This window comes from Fulvia fulva, chromosome 13, assembly GCF_020509005.1.
Source record: "Fulvia fulva chromosome 13, complete sequence".
Lineage (NCBI taxonomy): Eukaryota > Fungi > Ascomycota > Dothideomycetes > Mycosphaerellales > Mycosphaerellaceae > Fulvia > Fulvia fulva.
This window is the reverse complement of record NC_063024.1, coordinates 1,447,827-1,471,008: the sequence shown is the minus strand read 5'-3', so window position 1 is coordinate 1,471,008 and position 23,182 is coordinate 1,447,827. Positions and strand designations below refer to the sequence as shown.

The window sequence follows — 23,182 nt, the reverse complement described above, 5'->3', positions numbered from 1 at the left end:
CTTAATTACCATATACTTTTCTTAGTTCTACCTCTTGCAAAACCTCTAAAACGTATATTCTACACACCCTAGCGTTGTTCCCGCGATGCTGCGACTACTACATATAGACGAAGGACATCGTAGTATTTTTGCAACAATGCAAGGGCTACGGGAGAACTTTTTAACATAAGAGGGACATGGCGGTACTTTTTGACACAATAAGGGACATGGGAGTATTTCACCGAAATCTGTCGCTACATCAAAGCCCTACCACCATCAACCTGTGCAAGCCAGAGTCAGCACACACCCCTGGAGTTCATCAGCTCTAGTACCCCCATACTTACCGGAAACTCAATCCCCGTGATAAAACTACTCTCCTCACTCGCCAGAAAAGCCGCAGCATTCCCAATTTCCTTCGGCTCCCCAATCCTGCCCATAGGAATCGCAGCAAGCAGCCTCTGTCTACTCACGATCAGCACCATCGCATCCACGCCGCCCTCAAAACACATACCTTCCCTCAGGCGTATCAGTCCCACCCAACACACTACTCACCATCCCCGTCTCTGCGACCACAGGACAAATCGCATTACACCTCACGCCCGCAGGCGCAAACTCGGCCGCGAGTCCTTTCGTGATAGCACTAACAGCCCCCTTACTCCCCGCATACCACACCAAATTCGGCCTCGACCTCGGCGCAGAAATCGAAGAGACATTGACGAATACCCCGTGGCCTTTGGCCTTGGGTCTTGAAGTGCGGGAAAATGTGTTTTTTGGCGGAGTGTTAGAGGGATGAGACGTTGATTCTCATGATGCGGTCATACTCAGATTGGGGGACTTCGTAGCTGGGCTGTTTTTCATGCTCGTTTGTAGGACGAACATGTTTGAATGGGCGGAAGGGTGACACTTACAGCACTGCGATGCACGACCCCGGCGTTGTTGACGACGATGTCAAGCTGGTCGAAGGTGTCGAGGACGTGCTTGAGGGCGGCGGTCCATGGGTTCTCGTTTGTGACGTCGCCTTTGAAGAAAGATACGGATTTCTCTAGAAGGGTTTGAACGAGCTTCTGGCCAAGGTCCTTGTTGATATCGAAGACAGTACCTTCACCAAGACCCATGCTCCCGCCAGTCACGATCGCCACTTTGCCGTGGAGTGTCCCATGACGTTCGGGCATGATTGATTTGGTGCAGATGATCTGGCGCTGAGGGAGGGGTTTGATGGAATAGACGTAGTGGAAAATGGGGAATGAGGTGGTGCGGGAGGTGAAGTATGAACAGTAGAGATGGAATGTACCTACTTACCCAAGGCACACGAGGCGCTCTACTCCTCACGAGCGAGGTATGTAACTATGTAGCGCTACTGTCAGGTACGAAGCGACGTGAGGTGGTAGGAGGACAGCTGCTTACCCGTTGATCATGAAGCTCCTCGAGCTCACCCCGCTTGCTTGCTTTGCTCTCCTGAAACTGCGGCAGCCGGGAATAGCACCATGCTTGGCCCACCTGCATTGTAATAGCACGTGAACATGAGAAGGGTGAACATGGTTGATGTGTAACTTTCGATCTTGCTCGCTGTACCGTCTCATTCACAAATGCGACACCTCCAGTCCTCCGCTGTCTCAATGCATCTGCATGAGCATTCAATCGCTGTAGCTGCTTTTGCCACCTCTACCAACACATAGCACACGCGTCTCTTCCTCTTCGCCGTGAAAACACATTACGCCTTAACGCCATCGCATGTATCGAAATAGCAGGCCAAGTATAAGCAAGTAGTAGTAAGTATAAATAGGTCATCTTCGTGGTCGGGTGTATAATTCGGTTCGGTGGCTCGGGGGTATATGTAAGTCATGTTTGGGTGGCCATGTCGAAGTATGTGATGTGCACTGTGGCGTAAAGGTGCTTTTCGGTGGACATGTGCATCGCATTGCAGAAGCCACGGGCCACGTGCCTGGTTTGTGCTTCCACGGGTTGCATGTGATGGCTTACATGACATTGCAGCCGCAGCCATCGCTGGATTTGTCGCCTTTGACGTTCTTGACTTGTAATGCCACGCGTGCGGCTTCGGTGAAGGCTTCGTTGACGCCGCGGTTTTTCATGGCGGAGCATTCTGTGGGAGGGTCGTCAGCTGCTGGGTGCCCATACCTTCCCAATTGTGTAGCTGTACTCACCCAGATATCTCAACGCCTTGATCCTCTCCGCTATCGCCAGACCCTGCTTGTAATCGATCATGTTCCGTTTCGGCTCATTCGCTACTCCGTCGTCCTCATCCTGTCCTTGTTCTCTCAGATCGCACTTTAGCGCCACGAGCACCAGCTTCACCCCCGGGCAGTTCTCTGCAATCTCGCCGACCCATTTGCTTTCCACGTTCTCGAGCGAGTCGGGCGAATCGACGCTGAAGCAGAGCATGATGGCGTGTGTGTCATCGTAGGAGAGCGATCGCAGTCGGTCGAATTCTTCTTGTCCAGCTGTGTCCCATAGCGATAGTTCGACATGGACGTTATCGATGAAGATATCGTGGACGTAGTTCTCGAATACTGTCGGTTCGCTGTGCGGGGTGCTGTGTTAGAGGTGGCTGGCTGGGAGATATCGAGCGTACTCACTATACTGTTGGGAAGTATCCTCGCGTGAAGACATTCAGTAGTGATGTCTTTCCGCATGCACCGTCGCCTCTGGATAGACATTGTGTTAGCCCTGCCTCTCACTTTCACAGCCTTGCTGCGGTTCCATATCTTGTCGCGCTTGCATGGGATACCTACAGCAATACCAGCTTGCGCTGCACCGTCTTCGTCCCGCCACAGAGAGCCGGCATTGTCGCAGCACTTTTGCTTGCTTCTGAAAGATGTACCACCTATTTCTCTACCAAGGCTCCAGCTCGCGCAATCGCTGTCGGGTAAATGTCGTGGGTGTGGTGATGCGCGCGCGAGTCGTGTGGTGGTGGAATCGGACGTAGGAGGTCGTAGGGCTGGGGCGGAGTCGAGTCCAGGTGGTGGTGAAGGTGTCGGTAGCAGATTGGTGGCTTGCGCAAAATACAGGACTCGGGACTCAGCACGTCAGTGCAATCGCAATGATGATCAGGCTAATACCCTTCTTGCCGCCGCGGATGCCGATCGCCGGTTCCGAGGAAGTGGATGATGGTATAAGTCAAGCCTCACTATGATCTCACTACAAAGTCCACGCACTTTCGCGTACAGTTTGAATCAAGATCACGCAGACGTGGAGGATGAAGATGTACAACAAAAGATGTGCAGCCGGGAAGCATGAGAATGGTCAACGACAAGAAGGTTCACCCGGCCAACTTTCCCCACAGGCGCGGCGAACAACCCACCACCCACCACCAACACTCTCCACCATCTTCCGCCCTTTCCCACTTCCACTTCTCCCCGAGCTATACTTAGACGAGCGAAATGCCCGTTCCAGAAGCCCATTGACCGATCATACCGGCCTACAAGGTGATCCTCGTACATGATCTGGACTTTGCATGTACGTTTGTATACATGTACAGCATATTCGTACCTGAAATTTGATGGACTTGTGAACGAGTAAGCAAGGTGTACTGTAATATAGTAGACTTTGGCTCGACCGAGCACGTGGGTCGGATCGATTCTGCAACGAATGAGTGAAAGCCAATTCACATCCTTCATATAAGTGAACAATGAACGGGGTCTGGAGAAGGATTCGAGAACGCTGGTACGTGTGGTATATAGGGTTGCGATACACCGACGGTGTATCTTCATCAACAACCTCCTCAATCATCACGCATTGCACCTTTCGGCCTATCTCCTCCCAGCCTCCGGCCAAGATCGACATTCTCAGCCTCCTTCCTCACACTGCCGATGAATTTGCCCTTCTCTGACCGTTTCCTGTCATCTTCCTCACGCTGCTCAGCTTCCTGCTGCTCAAGGGCAGTCAAGCGAGCCTTGCGATCAGCTTCCAGGTCGGACGCATTTGTCTGCATGGCTGCTAACTTTCTCGCGCGTTCTGCTTCTTCAGCAGTGTCATCCTTCTTCGTGCTGTCCTCTGGCGGCGATCGGTAAGGATTGTCCCTCTTGCTGCGAGGTGGAGAAGATCGCCTTCGATCGTCTCGGCGTGGCTTGTAAGGTGACCGAGAACGGGAGTCAGACGAGCCAGAGCGCTTCGGCGATGGGTATGATCTTCTGCGCTCCCTGCGATCATCCTCGTCACGCCTTCGTCGGGGTGAGCGGGATCTAGAGGCACTGCGATCTCGTTGTCGGTCGGACTTGGAGCGCCGCTCATCTCTGTCACGAGCGTCTCTTCGTGGCGGAGTTCGCGACCGAGATCTTGACCTGGATTCTGAGGGCGACCGTCTGCGGTGTCTGTGGAATCTGTGTCGATGTGACCGCCTCTCATCGTCCCGATCATCGCTGTGCCTTCGTCGCTTTCTCCTGTGCCCATCATCGTCATCGTCTCGGTGCCTGTGCGATCGGTGCCGGTGGCTGTGCCTGTGTTTCCTGTGGCTGTCTTTCTTCTCATCCTCTTCCACTTCCTTGCCCGCAGTTGCCATGAGCATGCGTCGCTTTGCCGGATCGCTCATCATAGCCTCATATGCAGCCTGTTCCTGCTTCTTGATCGCAAGCATAGGGTCGTTGCTGACCTTACTCGCGACATCTCGGGCACTGTTCGCATTGCTGTTCAAGGCCATGAATCCATCCTGAGGCGCATCTTTCTTCAAGGCTTCGCCTTCATTCCTCTTCACCAGTCCGTCCAGCTTTCTCTTTCCCAACAGATAGCCTTCCATTTCCTCGCTCACACCACCTCCAGCGCCCAATCCGCCAGATCCTGGTCCATTGTACATCCAGTCCACGCGATCGGTACGTTTCTTGCCGCCAGCGGCTTCCTGCAGTCGCTCAAGTTCCTGGATCGCGCGTTCTTCAGCTCGCTCCTTGAGTACTTGGTCGGTCTTCTTGCGCTCTTCGAGTGCCTTGAGTTCTTCGTTGTACACCTTGCGCTGGTTGACCATAAGCGCTGGGTGCCATGACTTCTTCAAGTTGAGATCGCCACCCATGCTGGCGGTAATGGCCGCTGAGCGGCTGCAGCAGGATGGTGAAAGGAGTGAACGGTGGTATTGTGGTTGAGAAGTTAAGTGGCAAGGACTTCTGGCGACTTCTTGCTCACGCAGATCTTTGCTTGGCGCGATCTCAGTGGCACGGGCCACGTGGGGAAAGCGCGCTAGTTCAGTGACGTCTGGAGCTTGAATGTCGAAGCAAACGAAACATCTCAGAACACAACACAACACAACACCACCACAACCTTTCCACCATCCTCAGCGCAACCACATAACATACAGGCGACGAAGCCGACCATCCATACCTCAAACAACCCCCGAGCGCGACCGCGATCATGTCGGACGATGATGACTTCATGCAAGCATCCGACGATGAGAAGTATGTGGGAAGTGCTGACTACGAGTTGCGAGCTCGATACTAACAAATCCTCTAGCTACGACTTCGAGTACGAGGACGACGATGACCAGGAAGAAGGCGGCGATGTGGATGTGGAGAACAAATACTACAATGCAAAGCAGATGAAGACCGACAACCCAGAAGAGGCGATTGATGAGTTCTTGGGTGTGCCAGCATTAGAACCAGAGAAGGGCGACTGGGGATTCAAGGGACTCAAGCAGGCCATCAAGCTCGAGTTCAAGCTGGGCAGATATGACAAGGTACGAGAAGGCAGATATTGGACGGAAGGTGCAGCACTGACGTGGACACCAGGCAGTCGAGCACTACACCGAGCTACTGACATATGTCAAATCGGCGGTAACTCGTAACTACTCCGAAAAGTCGATCAACAACATGCTCGACTTTATCGAGAAGAACGCAGAAGACCAGGCAGCCAACCAGTGCATGGAGCACTTCTACTCCAAGACCCTCGAATCGTTCCAAGCGACCAACAACGAGCGGTTATGGCTGTCCACCAACACCAAGCTCGCGCGACTCTGGCTTACACAGAAGGACTACGCTCGTCTTACAGACAAAGTGCGAGAATTACATCAGGCATGCCAGCGCGAGGACGGCACCGACGATCCCAGCAAAGGCACGTACTCGATGGAGGCCTACGCTCTCGAGATACAAATGTATTCGGAGACGAGGAACAACAAGCGCTTGAAGGTATGACAAATTCTCTGGTATGCAACGAGGATTCCAAACTGACCGGAACTGTAGGGCTTGTATCAGCGCGCGCTTAGAGTTCGGTCGGCGGTACCACATCCCAAGATCATGGGCGTGATTCGTGAGTGTGGTGGCAAGATGCACATGAGCGAAGGTAAGTAAAGCAAGGGATACTCTCCAGGTGTTCATGTATGGAAGGCTGACGATTCTTTCTCAGAGAACTGGAAGGACGCACAGAGCGACTTCTTCGAGTCCTTCCGGAACTACGACGAAGCAGGCTCGTTGCAGCGCATCCAGGTGCTAAAGTACCTTGTCCTGACGACCATGCTCATGGGATCGGACATCAACCCGTTCGATTCTCAGGAGACCAAGCCATACAAGAACGATCCTCGTATCGCGGCTATGACGGAATTGGTCGATGCATACCAGCGGGACGACATCCATCAATATGAGACAGTCCTCCAGAAGAACAAGGACCTCCTTGCTGATCCCTTCATTGCGGAGAATATCGACGAAGTCACCCGCAATATGCGTACCAAGGCCGTCGTCAAGCTCGTCGCACCATACACGCGCTTCCGCCTAGACTTTATCGCAAAGCGGCTGAGCATCTCGATACCCGAGGTTCAGGACATCGTGGGCTTCTTGATCATGGACAAGAAACTGCGTGGCAAGATTAACCAGGACGCCGGAACCGTCGAGATCGAGAGTCGTGCAGATCTGGATCGCATGCACGCGGTGGCGGATTGGACAGCGGCAATTCGCTCGCTGGCATCGTTTGTGCTCAACGAAGGTGATGGTTTCAAGGGCGAGGACGGCGTGATGGGAACACAAGGCCCACCACCCATTGCCTCTGCACCGGACCTCCTCGAGGGCATGCCTTCGTCACGGGCCTCGCACGCTGCTGGGAAGCGGAAGCCGAACCGAGCACCAGGGAAATGACTTGCATGCACGTAACTAATCCTCCAATCGTCGCGCGGCGTGAACAGCAGCCACGCCATGCATCTAGATCCATTGCTGGGAGCGAGACAAGAGTAGCCGTGATGGCAGCAAGGCTAGAGAACATTTGGAAGCGATCGTGGGCAAGCCTCGCGACCCGCTTTACTGCTCTCGTCGCGAAACGCGGAAAGGCGCTTGCACTGCGATGTGGTGGAGGGTCATCCAGGTGTTTTCGTTTGATATGGGCTATAGTGCTCTTACCGTTGCACTGGGACGCAAGGGCAAGGTGGTGGTGGTGATGGTGGTTCCGGATCCACTTATCGGACATGGTCGGATTATCTGGCGCACATCATTCGCTATATACCCATGCTGCGTTGCACCGAGCTAGGGATTCGAAAGACCACCAGCCTGCCTTTCCCCGCGGGAAGGAGCGCTTGCAACGTCAGTTCTGAGCAATTACTGGTTTCTGTGAATGGTGAACGGCACAACACAAGAGGCACTATTGAGCATGTGTAGCGTGGATAACGTGGCCGAAGGTACCGGTGACCGGTCTCTTATGAATTCCTCGGCATGCCGTCGCCGTTGCGCCAGCGTCGTGAGAGGTGTTTGATTGTCTCAGATCTGTTGCGTGATGATACGCAGTTCCCGACTGTTTGATGGATTAACGCCCACAGCATCGGCGACGTTGCTTCCCCGAGTGCTCATTGGTGGCGATCGAGGGCCCTTGCTAGATGTGCGACAAGCGAGGCTGCGAAGTGCTTTCTTCGCGTTACCGACCTGCTGGGAGTATCTGCCGCCTGCTTGGTGGAGTGGTAGGGATGTTGTATGCGACTGATCACTTTTGGCGAATGATACCGGCTGGTTGATTCGGCTGCCCTGAACGGCCCAGGGCTCACGGTCGCTTGTTCCCTGTTCATGATGTACGCGAGCGAGAGGTGTAGGAGATACATGTATGCGATTCCCGTACCAAATGTTGGACTTACTTTATACTTGTCGCAGATGATGATATCCTGGTGGGAGATCACCAAAATGTTCCGTGGTTGAATGTCTTCGCTGTCATGGCGACAGCTGCTGCAGCTACAGATGTCTTTCCAGATTGGTGAGGCGTTCGAATCTTGCGATTTGCACGACAGAGTGGCACTCAATGACTGTGCAAAGCTGCGAGATCTGGTCGTACACCTCACGAGACTATTGGCAAACCCTTACCCACAGGTCGACCTGGTGGGCGGGCGGCGACGCGGGTCACGCACAGGACGCGGCGTCGTCTCTTGTGTTGCGATGGCGTTGCGCTGTGCAGGTGCCCATCGGGAGCGAGTCGAGCAACGACTGGAGATGCTCCGTCTGCGCGGGTCCTTGGGAAGTGGTGATGCGCTGCCCGCACTTTTCTGATACATTGGGTTCCTCCTCTTCGTTTAATGCAGGGCTCTGTTGGCGGGCTTGGTTAGAGAGCGTTAGCGCTTGCTTACGTTGCCGTGTGTACATAGGCCTTTGGAAGGCAGTGGTGGAGCACGGGAACATGCTGCTCAGCGCAGTGCTTGGTCTGATCGTGCCGGGTCTTGGGCTTGGATGTTTATGGAGACATCATGAGCCCCCTGCTCGTCGACGGATTGCACTTTTGGTACCTGGCATGATCGATTGCACCTGTGCCCGGTGGCGTCTTCGCGAAATAGGTGATGATGTGGGTATTCTCTTCGGCGAGTGGATCTTGGGATCTGGCGCCAGTTGCGATCTGCTGGGAACGTATATCTGCGAGTATGCTGCCCAAGCTGCTGTGAAGCTCTACCTGCTTGCCTGCCCTGACCTGACCTGACCTGCTGCGCGGTGTTTTGTGGTTCTGCTTCCTGCACGTCTCTGTTGCCCCCCGGTCCGGCTGGAGGTTACTCTACAGCAAGGAAGAAGTGCATTCGACTGCGCACGTCACCCAACCCCAACCCACCTCACGCACCTCCACTCCCTCCGGTCTCTGTTTCGTGTCCAGTGCGTCTCGCAGCGCAGTCCGAGCCTCCGAGCGCCGTACTGCACGGCGAGCCAGCCTGCTGGGCCACCGAACACTTTGGGGGTTGCCGTGGTCACTTCAGTCCTTACCCTGTCGATTGTCTGACCTTGATCAACACGCATACCCTCCACCTCCGACGGGCGTGTGCATTGCATGCGTGCTTCCCGTCCCTTCGGCGTTCCTGGTGCTTCCCTTTGCACTGCTGAGGCGAGCAGATAGCCGTCGACCGCTATCTACCAAGCACATCCTCCTCTCACACCTGGGATACCCTTTCGACTGGACCGACTGCACTGCTGCTGCTGCTGCACGAAGCGAAGTGCATCACCACTGCCAACGTCAAACGACTACAGCCGCCAGATATCCCGGTGCTATCCCGCATTCCAGTGTCGCCGTCCTGCCGCGGACGACATCACGACCACGGCCACGGCCACGACCACCAACGATCAGCGCTTGACAGCACAGCAATACACGTCGAGCTGTCCGGTGCAACGCAGCAAACAACTCTGTTGGTGGTGTCGATAAATCAGAATTCAGTTCGGTCGCCAAAGAATTGGCTGTGCCCCGCTTCGCTGCTTTAGCTCGGGCTTCGACCGCGAAACAAAAGGGACGTAGCTTGCCCGCGAGCCGTGCGAAACCTGGAAATGATGAACCATCGACAACCAGTCGCTACTGCGTCGAGCTACTACCATCACCACGCCGCCGGCCATCACCACCATCCCGCTGCAGCCTCCTTTCCCCCGCACTCCCAGCACTACCATGAGACAGCACATGGTCCGCTGGTGTACCGGCCGTTGCAGCTGCCTCTCGCCGCTCCGAGCCCGCCTGTGCCTGTGCCTGTCCAGCAACAGCAACACCATCAGCAGTCGCAGCACCATCACCTCCCCCAACATTCCGTAGAGCAGCCAGCACAGCTTCCTCTAGCGGCCGTCGGCGCGGGCCCGTACCAGCACCCAACCTTCCGCCACCACTCAGTAGCGACGCTCTCGCACCGCACCCGTGCTCAGACCCGCCAGCATCAGCGATCCGCCATGGCCGACTACCAGGGTCACCACCAAGCCACTGATGAGGAGCTTGCGCAGATGCAAGAACTCAGCGCCAAGTACGAACCGGAAGTCACTGTAAGTTGCTTTCGCATCTCACACCTCACAAGAAGTGATGTCGTCGTCGTGTCCTTTAGACTTTCGGCGCGGATCGTGTTTCTAACGTCGACATGGCGAACCAAAAACATCCGAGTGCTGGCTGACCGGTGATGATCTCCAACAGGGGCCGCTTGTTGGTCAACGCCAACCGAGCACAGCCATTACCACCGAGTACGCTTCGGCAGACCCCATCTACCAGGCGAAGACCACTGTATGTTTGACAACAACCTCTGGATCTGCTATGGCATGCAAGGCCAGGTGCTAAGGACTAGCAGACACTCCCGCAGAAGTATTCGCACTATCGGACTGTGCGTGGAGATGGCAAATGTGGCTGGCGAGGTATGGTCGATGGATGTGTATGGTGTTGAGTCTATGCTGACGAGATTTCACAGCTGTGGCCTTTGGCTACTTCGAAGCTCTCATCCACAATGGCGACACCAACACGATCATGTTCGAGATGGGTCGTCTTGAGTCAATGAAGAATGTGATCGTCACGGCTGGCTTCGACCCCATGCTGGTCGAAGAGTTCGCGGATGAGTTCCGGGACTTGTTGCGCAGCATCAATGAAACGATGCAGCAAGGCGGCAACGCCATCGAAGTTGTGGAGAACGCTTTCAACGATGACATGCAGCAGAACTACATCATCACTCATCTCAGGGTACGGAACACGGCATGGCAAGACAACGTCGACTTGAAGCTAATCGTGCTGTAGACTGCCACTTCTGCTTGGATGAAGACGCGCGACGAGTATGCGCCATGGCTACTTGGCCAAACTGTTGAAGAGTACTGCAAGCTGCAGATTGAGCCTATTGGCGCAGAGATCGATCATGTCGGACTCGTTGCGCTCAAGGACGCTCTGCTATCCCCAGCCGGCATCTCGCTTGAGGTCATGTACCTTGACCGTAGTGAAGGTAGTGAGGTCACGATGCATCGCTTCGACCCTGTCAACCATGGAGGCTACACTATCGGCAGTGTGAGACTTCTCTACAGACCGTGAGTCCACTGTCACAGTTGTGGCGCCAACATGTCAAATACTGATCGGTGCACAGTGGTCACTATGATCTGCTCTACAAGCCAGAGGACCTGCCAGCCCCACCGCCACCGCCACCTGCTCCGGTGCCAACGTACTTGCAGTTCGCAACTCAAGCCTATGAGCCAGTGCAAGACCTTGGTGTATCGGAGTGGATGACCTCGATACCTGGCATGTCGTATGCGAACATGTCGCAAGGCAGCAGCTGGTCATCTTCCAACTTCGGCTCAGGTGCAGACTTCTTCAGCACGCCAGCACCGGTTCCATCTTGTGCACCGGCAGTGCCCACCCCTCCTGCACCAGCCCCTCAGCCGCATGTCCAGTCGCAGCCTATGTATGTGTCCGCGAGCACACCAACCCAAATGGTAACACCACCGACACAGATGTCGCATGAGCTGGCGATACGAACCACTGTTCCTCAGCATACGCTAGGTCATCCGGACTTCCAGCATCAGCTCAGTGGCGGTCCATTCAGACCATCAGCTTGGCAGCTCGAGGAAAACTTTGTGCAGGCGTCGTCGATGCCGTTCCAGACGTCGATCTTCCGAAAGTGAGGATCAACCCATAATCACATGTGTAGTATCAATGTTAACAGTCGCAGCTCCCACTTCAACACGGCCCACTTCCTCAACCCGGAATTCCAGCCCGAACAGTGGGATCCCGATGACGAGTACGCCGTGGTAGCGAGCAGCACCAAAGCTCCGCGACACAAGAACAGCGGCTGACCTCGGTCTACATCGTGGCAACACGGTCCTACGATCCACAGAGGATCCGACTGACCATCTCTCCTCGCTGCCGTCTCCGCTCGTGGGCGCACCCAGACTCTGGTAATGCGTTCCACAGAGTGTCACACAATCGCGACGGCACTGTGCATTAGTCTCTCTCATACTTCTCCGCGAACATCCTCATCTGCACGCAGCCACCAATCTCAACCTTCGCCGCTCCTTTGGTTGTTTCATCAAGCTTTTTTGACGACGAAGATTACGACCTAAGATTTTATCTCCTCAGGGAACCCTATCAGCAGCATGAGTTTTATCAACATATCATACTCTCCGTATCGGATACTCTTGCAACTAATGGTGTGGTGGGAGCGTGGTACAGGGTGGGAAGAAGGAAATAGACTGCACTTGACAGAGTGTGTGTTGTGTAGCTTTAACAGGGCTCGATGAGAGTTGTAAGCATTTAGCGATGGCGATGGGGAGGAACAACATGGGGCATAGGGGGGCGTGATGGGTGGCGAAGGAAGGGAAGAGTCATCACTTTCGGTTTTTGTCCTTATTACTGTGTGCAAAAGTCCACGGTGCTTTGGTGCGTGGCGAAGTAGGATTATCCAGAAGGATTGAGGCATGGCTAGAGTGTTAGACTTAATCAGACACTCTTTTGCTTCACATGATGCTTGCAGGCAACTGACTCCGCATCTTCGACTCACCCTCAGCGCCACGTTGGAACAAGCCTAGTCCAAGATCTGACCTGTCCCGTGGGAGTGCAAAGTGACAAGTCGATAGTCTTGTGCATGCTGAAACACTGAGTCACCGTCTTGATGCCAAATCTCGTCGCCCGACTGAACGGCAAGAGTCTCATGGCCTAAGCGTGGCTTTTGAACCGATGCTAGCTTCGATGAGCAATAGACCAGTCATTCACATGCGTAATTGTGATTCATTGTCAAGTGATGAGAGAAAGAGCGTTCGCGAAGTTGCAAGGATGACTAAACCTTGGCACAAAAAAGCACGGACGTCCACGAAGTTAGCAAACTCCGCACCAATTCTCAATTTGCCATCGACTTTGATCTACCAGCGCACGCATCGCCGACGTCGACAACCACAGTCAAAACCCGAGACGATTCATCGACAAACCAATTCCGACATCAAATAACATCGAAACACCGCAATCATGGTACGTCGCAGCGCTCGAGAGGTGCTGTGGCGGGCGCCCCTGTCCTCTTCGCCATCAGGCACACGACAGCCGAGACTGCACTAAAACGGCGAAGAGGACATTGGGAAGCTCTGCAGACACATTCAAGAGACGAGAAACACAGGCAGGAGGACAGCGCAGGCTAACATGGACACCACAGGTCTTGGCTCAGGATCTCCTCAACCCAAGCCCACAGGCTGAGGCGCGCAAGCACAAGCTGAAGGTATGCATATTCATCAACCACACCCCTCGCATACCACCATCTCTAACACAACACACAGACTCTCGTCCCAGGCCCACGCTCTTTCTTTATGGACGTCAAGTGCCCCGGCTGCTTCACAATCACCACCGTCTACTCGCACGCACAGACCGTCGTCGCCTGCGCCGGCTGCTCACAGGTGCTCTGCCAGCCAACCGGTGGCAAGGCCCGTCTTACCGAGGGCTGCTCTTTCCGGAGAAAGTAAACGACTCGCCTGCTACGATGACATGAGGGCGGTGGGATGAATAACGGAACGGAGGGTGCATGGCACGATATCGACCTCGGCTGGCAGATTGTAGATACTACATAGTATCTACTCGTTCTGCCGGCTACCAACCGCGATGGACGCAAATGGACACGGCTACATTCTTCTTTCGGATGCTGCGTTGCGCAAAAGGGGACAAATTGGCGTTTCCGGTGTACACTCTGTCATATCTTGATGCATGGCGGAGGTGAGATGGTGTGGTTGATGCGATCTCTGGCTGTTTCTGTTTTGCTCGAGCCAGAGCAAGGACCCAGATACCCCGTCGAGGAGTCCTATCCCTGCATGGTCTGCAAATGCCAATGAAAACAATTGCAAATCACGTTGGTGCTGTCTATGATGCTGTTATCCTGACACCTCACGTGATGCCTTCCTCCTGCCTTCGACAAAGTTTTCTGCCAATCCTCTCGTATGCTGCAGCTCTCCGCAGTCTCTGGCTGAATGTCGCTTCTGCATCATATCATGCAATCATGTTCTCCCCACCCACGTCCCCTCGAACCTCTCCCAATCCCAACCCCAGCGCACCTCGGCGCTTAACTCAATCCATCTAGACCACCATCCCACCACGGCTCATCTCTGGTACAGATGCATTATGATGAGCCATGTATTCAACACAGCCTGACCGCGATTCCTTCCCCAAAAACCCTACCCTCCACAGCTCCTCCAGCGATCCCAACAACTTCGCCGCCCTCCAGCAGAGAGTCAACAACGCTTCCTCCGAACGACCCCCTCCCATCTCAGAGCGCTCTGAAACGAACGACGAGAGTAACGAGTACAACACGCGTGGTGAGAGGAAGGCTAGTGGGGTGGGCACTTTGCCGCCGGCGTTTGCGGAGAGGGGGAGGTTAGTGGACGGGCGGAGATGACGACGGAGATGAGTGGTGGGAAGGTGGTGGGGGTGGAGGAGTGGGTGGTGTTGATAAGGGAGGTGGAGGGGAAGGTGCAAGAGGTGGTGAGGGAGGGGAGGACGTATGAGGTGCCGAGCAGTGGTGTTGCGGGCACGATTGATCATACGTTGTTGAAGCTTGATGCGACGGAGGAGCAGGTTACGATGTTGTGTGAGGAGGCGAGGAGGGAGGGGTTTGCGGTATGTTTATGGTTGTGAGAATGGTGAGATACGATATGGTCGAGTCATGCTGACGCTCAACACCACAGTCCGTCTGCGTCCGCCCCGACTTCATCCCCCACGCCCTCTCCAGCCTCAAAGGCACCCCGATCCCCATCGCCGCCGTAATCGGTTTCCACGAAGGCACATATCCTCTGGCCCACAAACTCGACGAAACTTCTCTCTCCACCACCTCCGGCGCCCTCGAACTCGACATCGTCCTCAACTACCCCGACCTCATCTCCAAGTCCTACTCCAAGATATACACCGAACTCTCAACCCTTCGCGCAAAAGCGCCCGCCCCAGTGGTCCTCAAACTAATCCTCGAGACATCGCAACTGAACGCACAGCAAATTGTAGCAGCATGCGTGATTGCCGATAAGGCAGGCTTTGAGTTTGTAAAGACGAGTACGGGGTTCAATGGGGAGGGGGCTACGGTGGAAAATGTTAGGTTGATGAGGGCGTGTTGTGAGGTGCTCGCGAGTCCGGAGAGGAAGATGAAGGTCAAGGCGAGTGGAGGGATTAGAACACTGGGGGATGCTGTGAAGATGTTGGAGGCTGGGGCGAGTCGGTTGGGGTGTAGTGCTGGTGTTGCTATTGCGGAGGAGGGCAGGGGTGGGAACAAGGCGGAGAGGGGGGATGGGGGGTATTAGCTGGGTTGACTGGGTTGATGAGGAGAAGATATGAAGAATACGACAGGGCTTGTGGCAGACAGTACCGACTTGGGTTCCGAGTTTGTGAGGGTGTCATGTGGATGTTGAGATACTGACGCTGCGATAGGCGCTCGTGTTCGACAGGCCTCTCAGGCTTCGAGTCTCAACGTGTGCGCGCTACCAGCATTCACATTCATATTCACATTCACATGCTGGCAAAGCTGATTGCTGGCATTGCTAGCGCGCTGATGTAAGCTTTACTAACGCACCTTCCCAGCGGCGATCACCAACCGATTGACTTCCCCTCCATGACCCATCGACAAAGACAACAGCAACACAACTCCGACACGGCGCAGCACAGCACACAAGAGCGACGCAACTGCGACACCACACCACACCACACCACACCACACGACATAGCATACAGAACATCATGTCGACTGCCGCCACTCTCGCGGCGATGCCGCCAGAAGTGCTCGAGAACATCGCCGAGAACACTTCTTCATAAGATCTCAAGTCCTTACGACTGGTGAGCCGAGACATGGCGTCGAAAGTCCTGCGCACCTACGCTCGAGTGCTGTTTGAGCACCAGGCCTATTATCTCAACAGCGAGGCGAGTCTCGATCGTGCCACACTCATCGCCAAACACCCCGTCTTTGGTCCGGCTTTGCGAATACTGTCACTGTTTGTAGAAGAGGTGGAGCGCGATTACGATCTCGAGGATGAGACCGCACTCACCGAGAAGATCGACGCATCTCACAAGCGCAAGATGCGCGGACTGGGGATGCCACCGAGCACCAATCACGAAAAGCGACTCAGAGCATTGGATCAACGCCGAGTGTCGTGGCTGGAGCAGGAGCGATTTCGTGCCGAGGGCAAGCAAAACCGAGCTCTGCGGCAGCTCATGGACCAGATCATTCTCAACGGCAAAGAGGTCGAGATGGCTCTCACTGACAGAGATGGCTGTGATGTGAAGCCGACCCGTCCCAACGACTGTGTCATGTCGGGGGCCAGTAGTCGGTCACCAGGCCATCACTCGGCGGAGCCAATCGAGGTCATACATCGAGCGCTGCGAGGATCGGGCATTCTTGGGCATCTTGTGACATCTCTATCCTTAGATGCGAGGGACTGGTGCCTGCCGGCTTGCATCAGATCACCAAACTTCGATGGCTTAACGTACCTTGGACTCGAGCTCAACACAGTAAGGGACTATCCTGTGGGTCATGCATTGGCCCCCGGCTTCCAATTCGATAGCGAGAAGGACGTCGTCCGTCCCCTGCTGAACGCGGTCGTAGCTGCGGCTACGCGTTCTCTGCGCCACCTTGCGGTGTACGATGTCTCGTTTGCTAAAGCGGGATCCATGCCACCTTCATCCAGCCGAGCGGACGTCATCTGGCTTTTGCTGAATGAGACAATGCCTCTCTTGGAGAGCCTGGAGCTGGTTGGCGGCCACGTGAAGATTCAAGAATTGATCGCTTTCGCACGACGCCATTCCTCACTCCAACAGCTTGACTTGGCGTATCTTCGTGTTGGTGGGTGGCATAAGGACGATCTGTTTAGCGAGGAAGAGCTCCAGAATTTGGTTGGCATCGATGGTCAATATACCAACCTCACGCATGAGGAATGGTAGCCGAATGGCGGTGAGTCGCAGACCATTGGTTGAGATACTTGGCGGTTTCCGTGGTGGGCGAGCATTCATTGGAGCAGAGAGGTGCATGGCAAGAGCACGGAAGTGGCTGCTGTCAGACTGGAGTGAGTGCTACGCTGCCGTATGTTGTAGCGGCTTGGGTCCTTTCAGATCTGCCCCTAAGTCGGTTCGGAAGCTGATATGGAGAGGTCGCCGCAGGTGGTTTTGAGCAATGCTGGCGTTTATCTATTGGCTTTGCTTCACTTCTTTCGGCAGTGTGCGGCTTCTTGCACACAACCGTTTGCTTCCATCGGGTGTTTTTGATTCACTTAGGGGCTGTAGAATCACGAGACGATGAATCAGTCCTTTCGCACAATCATAAGTACCTTCCTGGGTGGGATCCCCGTGTTTCCCAGTCATTCACTATCTCCAAAGCTAGACCAGATGTGAATGCAAGACAAGACCCCGTAACGCTAGCGTGTTTCCCACTTCCCGGAAGGTGAAGTACCTTCTCGCCTGCCAAAACTCTCCAACTGGACCGCAAACTACCGCAATTTAGCATATTTCGCCAAGGCCTGCAGAGCTACAGTCCATCGCACAGCTCAGTCTGTACCGCAAGAATACGCCGGTGCAATAGACATCCCACACACTTCGGTCTCAACACCTGACCACACAACATGCCGGCCGCCAACCTCACGGCTATACCACTGGAGCTCTTCGAGACCATCGCGCAAGATGTCGCGCGCAAAGACCTCAAATCTCTACGCCTCGTGTCAAGCGAAGCCAACTCCAAAGTCCTCACCTTCTTCAGCAAAACCTTCTTCCCACACCAAGCCTTCTACCTCAACTCGCAGAAGAGCCTCGAGCTGGCTGTCGAGGTCACGCGACATGCAGCTTTCGCCCCCGCAATCAAGACGATCTCTTTGTGCATCGAGGAAGTCCACATCCGCGCGAGTCTCTCTTCTGAGATTGAGGGAGCTCGGAAGGCGAGGCTTCGAGCGGTGGAGGCAGGGGCAGATATCACGGCGTATGCGAGGATTGAGGAAGGCCTGATCAAATACCGCAAGGCACTCGAGGAGGAGAAATCTTTTCAGTCGAGTGGGGCTCAAACAGCACTCTTACGACAGATCTTCATCAACCTCGCGGAGCACGGCAACCTATCTAGGCTTGAATTGACGGATCGAGCTACTTCTGGGCGTGATCCACTGGTCCTGCCCGGCATGGAAGGTTTCGTCTACCGTACGCCGTTGGCCTTGCCTGCTTGTCGAGATGGGGCGCCTTTCACGCTGGTCTCAGAGGCACTCGAGCATGCTCGCTCCCAAGCATCTACGCCTCGAGAACTTCTTGTATCGACGTTGGTAGTCTGTACCAAACGTTGGGCACTGCCAGGGCGGCATTTGAACAAGCTATCGCAATTCAACGGCATACAATATCTCGACATAACAGTATGCGGCAAAGGTAGCGAAGCACAATTCGCCCCTTTCATCAAGTCACTCGAGCATGCAGCAGGGGGAAGCCTCAAGTCCCTCAACCTCAAGGTTACCGTGCCATTGTTGCGGGGGACCTACCGCCACACGTTCTCAACGCCATTCCTTGACGCAGTCTTCCCCGAGGTGGAGACACTCAGCATAAGTGGAGGCTCGTTCGTCATCAAGGAACTTGCCCAATTCGTCAAGAGGCAGCCACGGCTGGGACAACTGGATCTGAAAGGCTTGGTCCTCGTCGTGACGAAGAAAGAGAGGAAGGCTATGGAGAAAGAAGGGCTCGAGGCTTTGATCGGCGTGAAAGGCACGTACCAGAGCTTGATAGCAACTAAGGCCAAGCGCGTGAGAGGCACGAACCAGGGCGTTAGCTAAGTGCTTCTCGATCGAGAGGCAATTTGAGAAGGCCAAAGGAGGGTCAAATTGAGCGAGTCCCGAGCGCCGAATATGTGACCTACCGAGACGTGTGATCGACAGAGGGGCATGCAAGCAGTACGGCGGTGGGTTGAAACGAACGGCTGTCGAGCTCTGAGTATGTGTTTGCACAAGAAAGACACATCAACATACCAAGATGATTCTCCGATGTGATGGAAGATTCTTTGCTGTACACTGTCGCCGAGCTCAGAATATCGGCCTGGTCAAGTGACCTGCAGCAAAGGTCATATGCCGAACACATGGTGCTACTCTCGAGCAATCAACCTGGTCGTGGCGATGTAGTGGTAAGCTAGCACATGATATCCACCACTACGCCGTATAGACGCTGTGGGCCAACCTGTGCTGGCGGTTCGTCCGTGAAGTTGTTGCTGATGTCGTGGCCGGGCTGGTTGCTTTTTGGCCCCTGTCGTCGTCGCTGTCTCTTCACTAGTGGGACACCACTGCTCTGCAAAACGATCTAGCTCTGACACACAGACAAAATCGCGAGCGAAAGCGTATGCTTATCATAATCTCATGCTACTCATCGGCTAGACTGATACCATCCATACCAATACCATGCAGTAGACCAAAGCCAGAATCGCGCGCTATGGTATCATCAATCATAAACATGAACGTTACCCATCCAACCCCATCCTCTTCATTTCAAACCCATTACCGAAAAAGTTGCTGTTCTGTCATCCATCTCATGTAATCGCGTGAAACGCCACGACCTTCTAAACCGTCCTGTAAACCGGTCTATACCTGCGCTTCATACTCTTGCTGCAGCGAGATCTGCTGGTTGTCCACGACCTTTGTGCGCGCTGTGCCGAGAGTCGAGTTGCTGACAGTGCTGCCGAGGACTGTGATGCTCTCGATGACAACGCGAGAGTCGTAGCCGAATTGGCCCGTCATGCGGAAGGTACCATCTGCGGAGTAGTCGAAGTGGATCAGAGAGGTGCTCGACTGGACCTCACTGACGCCGTCGTCGAAATAGAGGTCGCCTTCGGCAGTGCCGTCTCGGCTTGGAGCAATGATGATCTCGAAGTTCTGCTTGCGCAGCTCGGTGGTCGTGTTGGCGGAGTTGACACGCTGGGCCAAGATGTTGCCACCCTTGTAGTAGAGCGGGATGGAGTCGTATGCAACATCGTTGACGGTATAGTTGGCGCCGGTGCCTTCGATTGTGGCGTGCGTGTAGAAGTCGTAGTAGATCTCATCTGGGAGGTAGAAAGTGGCCGTTGTGCTGTCCTCTTCTGTGACTGGCGCCACAAGCAGACCAGGGCCGTAGTAGAACTGGTAGCCCAACGAGAAGGTGTTCGCGTCATCCGGGTGATGGTAGAACATTGGCTGGATGCTGGGCGTGCCGGTCTGGTTCTGGTGGTGGAAAGCCGTGTAGAAATAGTCAAGCAGTCTGTACCTAATGTCGATGGCATTCTGAGCGGCAGAGGTGACGATCGGCCAAAGGTAGAACTCCTGCGAGATTGCGTCGTTCTGGTTGTGGTTGCGGTAGAATGGCGAGAAGGCACCAATCATTGCCCAGCGTGCGCAGAGATTCTCAGTCGTGTCAGAGCCGAAGCCACACACATCAGATCCGACCATTGCCACTTGGTACATGGCGCTAAACTCGAGATTCTCCTTGATGGAGATCAGATAGGAGAACCAGTTCGAGATGTTGTCACCAAGCCACTTGCCGACTTGTGCGCCTGCGCCAGCATATGTGGAACGAGTGATGATGAGCGGTCGGAGTGCTGGACGACGGGCAAGCATAGAAATGCGAGAAGACTCGGACATCATGGAGCCGTAGAGGTTGTGTGTGTCGTATTCGACAAGTCCGTTGTAGAGCACGATATCGGTGTCTGCTGTCTTATTGCTCAGGCGGCCCGCTTCGTTCTCGATGTTGTAGGCAGGGTTGATGAGATCGCGTCCAGGAAGACCCTTCTTGTCACCAGTAGCTTGTCGCTTGTAGTTGAACGAAGTGTGGTGTCTCTTCGCTGAGAAGGCGGCAGAGCGTCTGACCTTCGCGCTCTGAGGTGGCGAGGTCGTGGTGATAGTGTCATTGGTCGCTTGGGCCGTGCTGTTGCAAGAACCAGTAGTGATGGTATGGTTCGAAGCCTCGTAAACGTAAGTGCCATCGGGTTGAGCACGAACATACTGGAAAGAGACAACAGTGTTGGCAGGAAAGTCGATGGTTGCACTCCACGTCGGGTAGTTGGTTGCGCCAAGAGGTGCCGCATTTGTGATGTCAGCACCACCAATGGTCGAGACATTGCCGTAGACGATGATGTTCTCGCCGAAGAAGGTCTCTGCGACCACGTTGAAGGTGATTTGAGCCTTGCAAATGGGCTGGAAATCTGGTCCAAAGCCAGCAATAGGACGAGGAGATCCGAGTCGAACGGCTGGTGGTCGTGGTGGGTTGCCAAGCGCTTGTGCTTCCTGCTCAGGGTTGCTGCACGGGTAGTTGCAGAAGTTGCTGGGGTCATTCATGTCGATCCAGAGCCCATCAATGTCCACACCAGCGTCAGGATCGAAGAAGCTCAGGAATTCCTCGTCCCAGTAGTTCTGAGTGTTTGGATGGAACCAATCAGGGAAAGCGGTAACACCAGGCCAGACAACACCCTTGTAGATGCTCCCGTTCTTCTTCATGAAGATGTCGTCCTCAACTCCGTTGTTGAAAGCATCATAATCTTGGTACGCAACCGCTGGATCAACCATCACGATGTACTGCTGTTGGCGTTCGTGCAGTGTCGAGACCAGTTCTCGCATGAGTTCGAGTGGGTAGCGATCCTCGTCGAGGGTGAAGACCCATCGCAGGTGCATGTAGTCGATGTCGGTCCACATAGTCTCCAGAGGAATGTTGGCCGCAGAGTAGTTTGCAACCACTTCAGCAACGTTGTAGACATCCTGGTATCCATAACGACATTGGTGGAAACCAAAGCCCCAGTACGGCTGCATGGCAGACTTGCCCACAATCTCCGAGTACTGTATGGAAGCTTCCACAGGAGTGGGGCCCGCCACGAAGTAGAAGTCTAAGACTCCACCAAGCAAGTCATACTCGAGGTATGTGCCATCGCTGTCGTCGATCTTGTAATTCATGCCGTTTGAGTTGAGCAGGAACACAGCGTGCGTGCCATTGGCGCCACGGTGATCGTAGTGGACTGGGTGGGTCCCGTAGAGGTTGGTGCCAGGCGGGGTACCGTATGCATCACGGTTCCATGCTGTGCGTGTGTAGTTGCTCGTGTTCAGCTTGCTGTGGGCGTGCGGCGTTAGCGAATTTGCCACTGTGACCATTTAATGGGACTTACAATGGATCGGTGTGCTCTCCAGTGCCGTACAGGTTCGGCTCGTCTGGTACCCATGTTCTCAAGCGCACGTATTGATCCTCAAATATCAGCGAAGCTGCTGAAGTATCGAACAGGACCTCGCCCGAGGACTTGCGCTTCACGGTGAAGCTGAAGGGGCTCTCGACGTAGTCAAAGTCGAGGTTGCTCGCGGTGGAGTCAACACCGGTGAAGGCAGGTCGAGGGAAGACGGACTCGGGGAGCTGGTAGACTTGCTGGGCGGCATCCTGAATCAGGACGTGCAAGCGGTTGTCTAGAGCATTTGTTAGTGGGCTGCAATGGGGGCTGTGATGTGATTTGACTACTGACCAGTCTGATACTCAACAGTCAAGGTCAAGTCTTCGAGATCAGTGCCGTAGACGTTGCAAGGCGAGCCGGCCAGGGTGAGTCTTGCAGTCAGACCATTGGCGCTGGTCTGGATGTCGCTGGCTGAGTAGCCTGGACATTGGGTCGGGGTAGTGCCGTTCTGTCGGCGGGTGAGAGCGAGTGGTGATGCGAGTGCGGCAGTAGACAGTGCCAAAGCCGCACCAACGATGCGTGCAGGAGGAGCCATCTTGCTGGTCCTGGGTTGTGGCGATGTTGGGTGGGAAGAGAGCGAAGGCGCGACGCCGAACTTTTAATGTGCGGACTGGAAGTGTTTATAAAGAGGTGTGGGGCGGCGCATGTGCTTCACGCTCGGGCCTTGATGCGATGTGCTGCCCCTTGCTCAGTTCGTGCGGGGAGTCCACGTTCACCAGGCGCCGCTGGCGAGATGTATCCACACGCGTGCGTCTCGATGAAGGTTTTTCGCGGTGAATGATGGTTCACGTGACGGGCTCAAAAGTTCGAGGGAGAAGCTCCAAAGGTGCAGGGATAACAAGCTCTCCCCGCTGCAGGACACCCGCTTTGACCAGGGCCTTGTCATGCAGGTGAATATGTTCCACCACCGATCGT

At 54.7% G+C, this 23,182-nt stretch overlaps 10 protein-coding genes across 10 annotated transcripts; 6 read left to right on the top strand and 4 right to left on the bottom strand.

Moving 5' to 3' along the window:
- Positions 1-59: 59 nt before the first annotated feature.
- On the bottom strand, positions 60-1,482 carry CLAFUR5_14529 (4-formylbenzenesulfonate dehydrogenase; the record flags this gene model as incomplete). Its single annotated transcript, XM_047913677.1, has 7 exons — positions 60-68; positions 324-441; positions 491-724; positions 801-826; positions 888-1,178; positions 1,279-1,323; positions 1,384-1,482. 7 exons carry the CDS (start codon positions 1,480-1,482, stop codon positions 60-62), a joined length of 822 nt encoding a protein of 273 aa, XP_047769741.1.
- Positions 1,483-1,955: 473 nt separating this feature from the next.
- CLAFUR5_14528 (GTP-binding protein RHO3) lies at positions 1,956-2,782 on the bottom strand (the record flags this gene model as incomplete). The annotated part of the gene is made up of 4 exons (XM_047913676.1): positions 1,956-2,080; positions 2,142-2,518; positions 2,574-2,642; positions 2,730-2,782. 4 exons carry the CDS (start codon positions 2,780-2,782, stop codon positions 1,956-1,958), a joined length of 624 nt encoding a protein of 207 aa, XP_047769740.1.
- Positions 2,783-3,718: 936 nt separating this feature from the next.
- CLAFUR5_14527 (Pre-mRNA-splicing factor cwc25) lies at positions 3,719-4,996 on the bottom strand (the record flags this gene model as incomplete). The annotated part of the gene is made up of 1 exon (XM_047913675.1): positions 3,719-4,996. One exon carries the CDS (start codon positions 4,994-4,996, stop codon positions 3,719-3,721), a length of 1,278 nt encoding a protein of 425 aa, XP_047769748.1.
- A 335-nt stretch (positions 4,997-5,331) lies between these two features.
- On the top strand, positions 5,332-7,040 carry CLAFUR5_14526 (COP9 signalosome complex subunit 2; the record flags this gene model as incomplete). The annotated part of the gene is made up of 5 exons (XM_047913674.1): positions 5,332-5,375; positions 5,431-5,653; positions 5,706-6,101; positions 6,156-6,255; positions 6,319-7,040. 5 exons carry the CDS (start codon positions 5,332-5,334, stop codon positions 7,038-7,040), a joined length of 1,485 nt encoding a protein of 494 aa, XP_047769747.1.
- A 2,634-nt stretch (positions 7,041-9,674) lies between these two features.
- On the top strand, positions 9,675-11,927 carry CLAFUR5_14525 (Ubiquitin thioesterase OTUB1; the record flags this gene model as incomplete). The annotated part of the gene is made up of 7 exons (XM_047913673.1): positions 9,675-10,151; positions 10,297-10,383; positions 10,448-10,511; positions 10,565-10,830; positions 10,885-11,165; positions 11,222-11,752; positions 11,804-11,927. 7 exons carry the CDS (start codon positions 9,675-9,677, stop codon positions 11,925-11,927), a joined length of 1,830 nt encoding a protein of 609 aa, XP_047769746.1.
- Positions 11,928-13,092: 1,165 nt separating this feature from the next.
- CLAFUR5_14524 (40S ribosomal protein S27) lies at positions 13,093-13,577 on the top strand (the record flags this gene model as incomplete). The annotated part of the gene is made up of 3 exons (XM_047913672.1): positions 13,093-13,095; positions 13,274-13,336; positions 13,395-13,577. 3 exons carry the CDS (start codon positions 13,093-13,095, stop codon positions 13,575-13,577), a joined length of 249 nt encoding a protein of 82 aa, XP_047769745.1.
- A 919-nt stretch (positions 13,578-14,496) lies between these two features.
- Positions 14,497-15,392, top strand: CLAFUR5_14523 (Deoxyribose-phosphate aldolase; the record flags this gene model as incomplete). The annotated part of the gene is made up of 2 exons (XM_047913671.1): positions 14,497-14,721; positions 14,790-15,392. The coding sequence occupies 2 exons, from the start codon at positions 14,497-14,499 to the stop codon at positions 15,390-15,392; spliced, it is 828 nt and encodes a 275-aa protein (XP_047769577.1).
- Positions 15,393-15,933: 541 nt separating this feature from the next.
- On the top strand, positions 15,934-17,022 carry CLAFUR5_14522 (uncharacterized protein; the record flags this gene model as incomplete). Its single annotated transcript, XM_047913670.1, has 1 exon — positions 15,934-17,022. The coding sequence occupies one exon, from the start codon at positions 15,934-15,936 to the stop codon at positions 17,020-17,022; it is 1,089 nt and encodes a 362-aa protein (XP_047769743.1).
- Positions 17,023-17,696: 674 nt separating this feature from the next.
- On the top strand, positions 17,697-18,875 carry CLAFUR5_14521 (uncharacterized protein; the record flags this gene model as incomplete). The annotated part of the gene is made up of 1 exon (XM_047913669.1): positions 17,697-18,875. The coding sequence occupies one exon, from the start codon at positions 17,697-17,699 to the stop codon at positions 18,873-18,875; it is 1,179 nt and encodes a 392-aa protein (XP_047769257.1).
- Positions 18,876-19,670: 795 nt separating this feature from the next.
- Positions 19,671-22,802, bottom strand: CLAFUR5_14520 (putative alpha/beta-glucosidase agdC; the record flags this gene model as incomplete). Its single annotated transcript, XM_047913668.1, has 3 exons — positions 19,671-22,158; positions 22,214-22,502; positions 22,559-22,802. The coding sequence occupies 3 exons, from the start codon at positions 22,800-22,802 to the stop codon at positions 19,671-19,673; spliced, it is 3,021 nt and encodes a 1,006-aa protein (XP_047769742.1).
- Between the last annotated feature and the right edge of the window lie 380 nt (positions 22,803-23,182).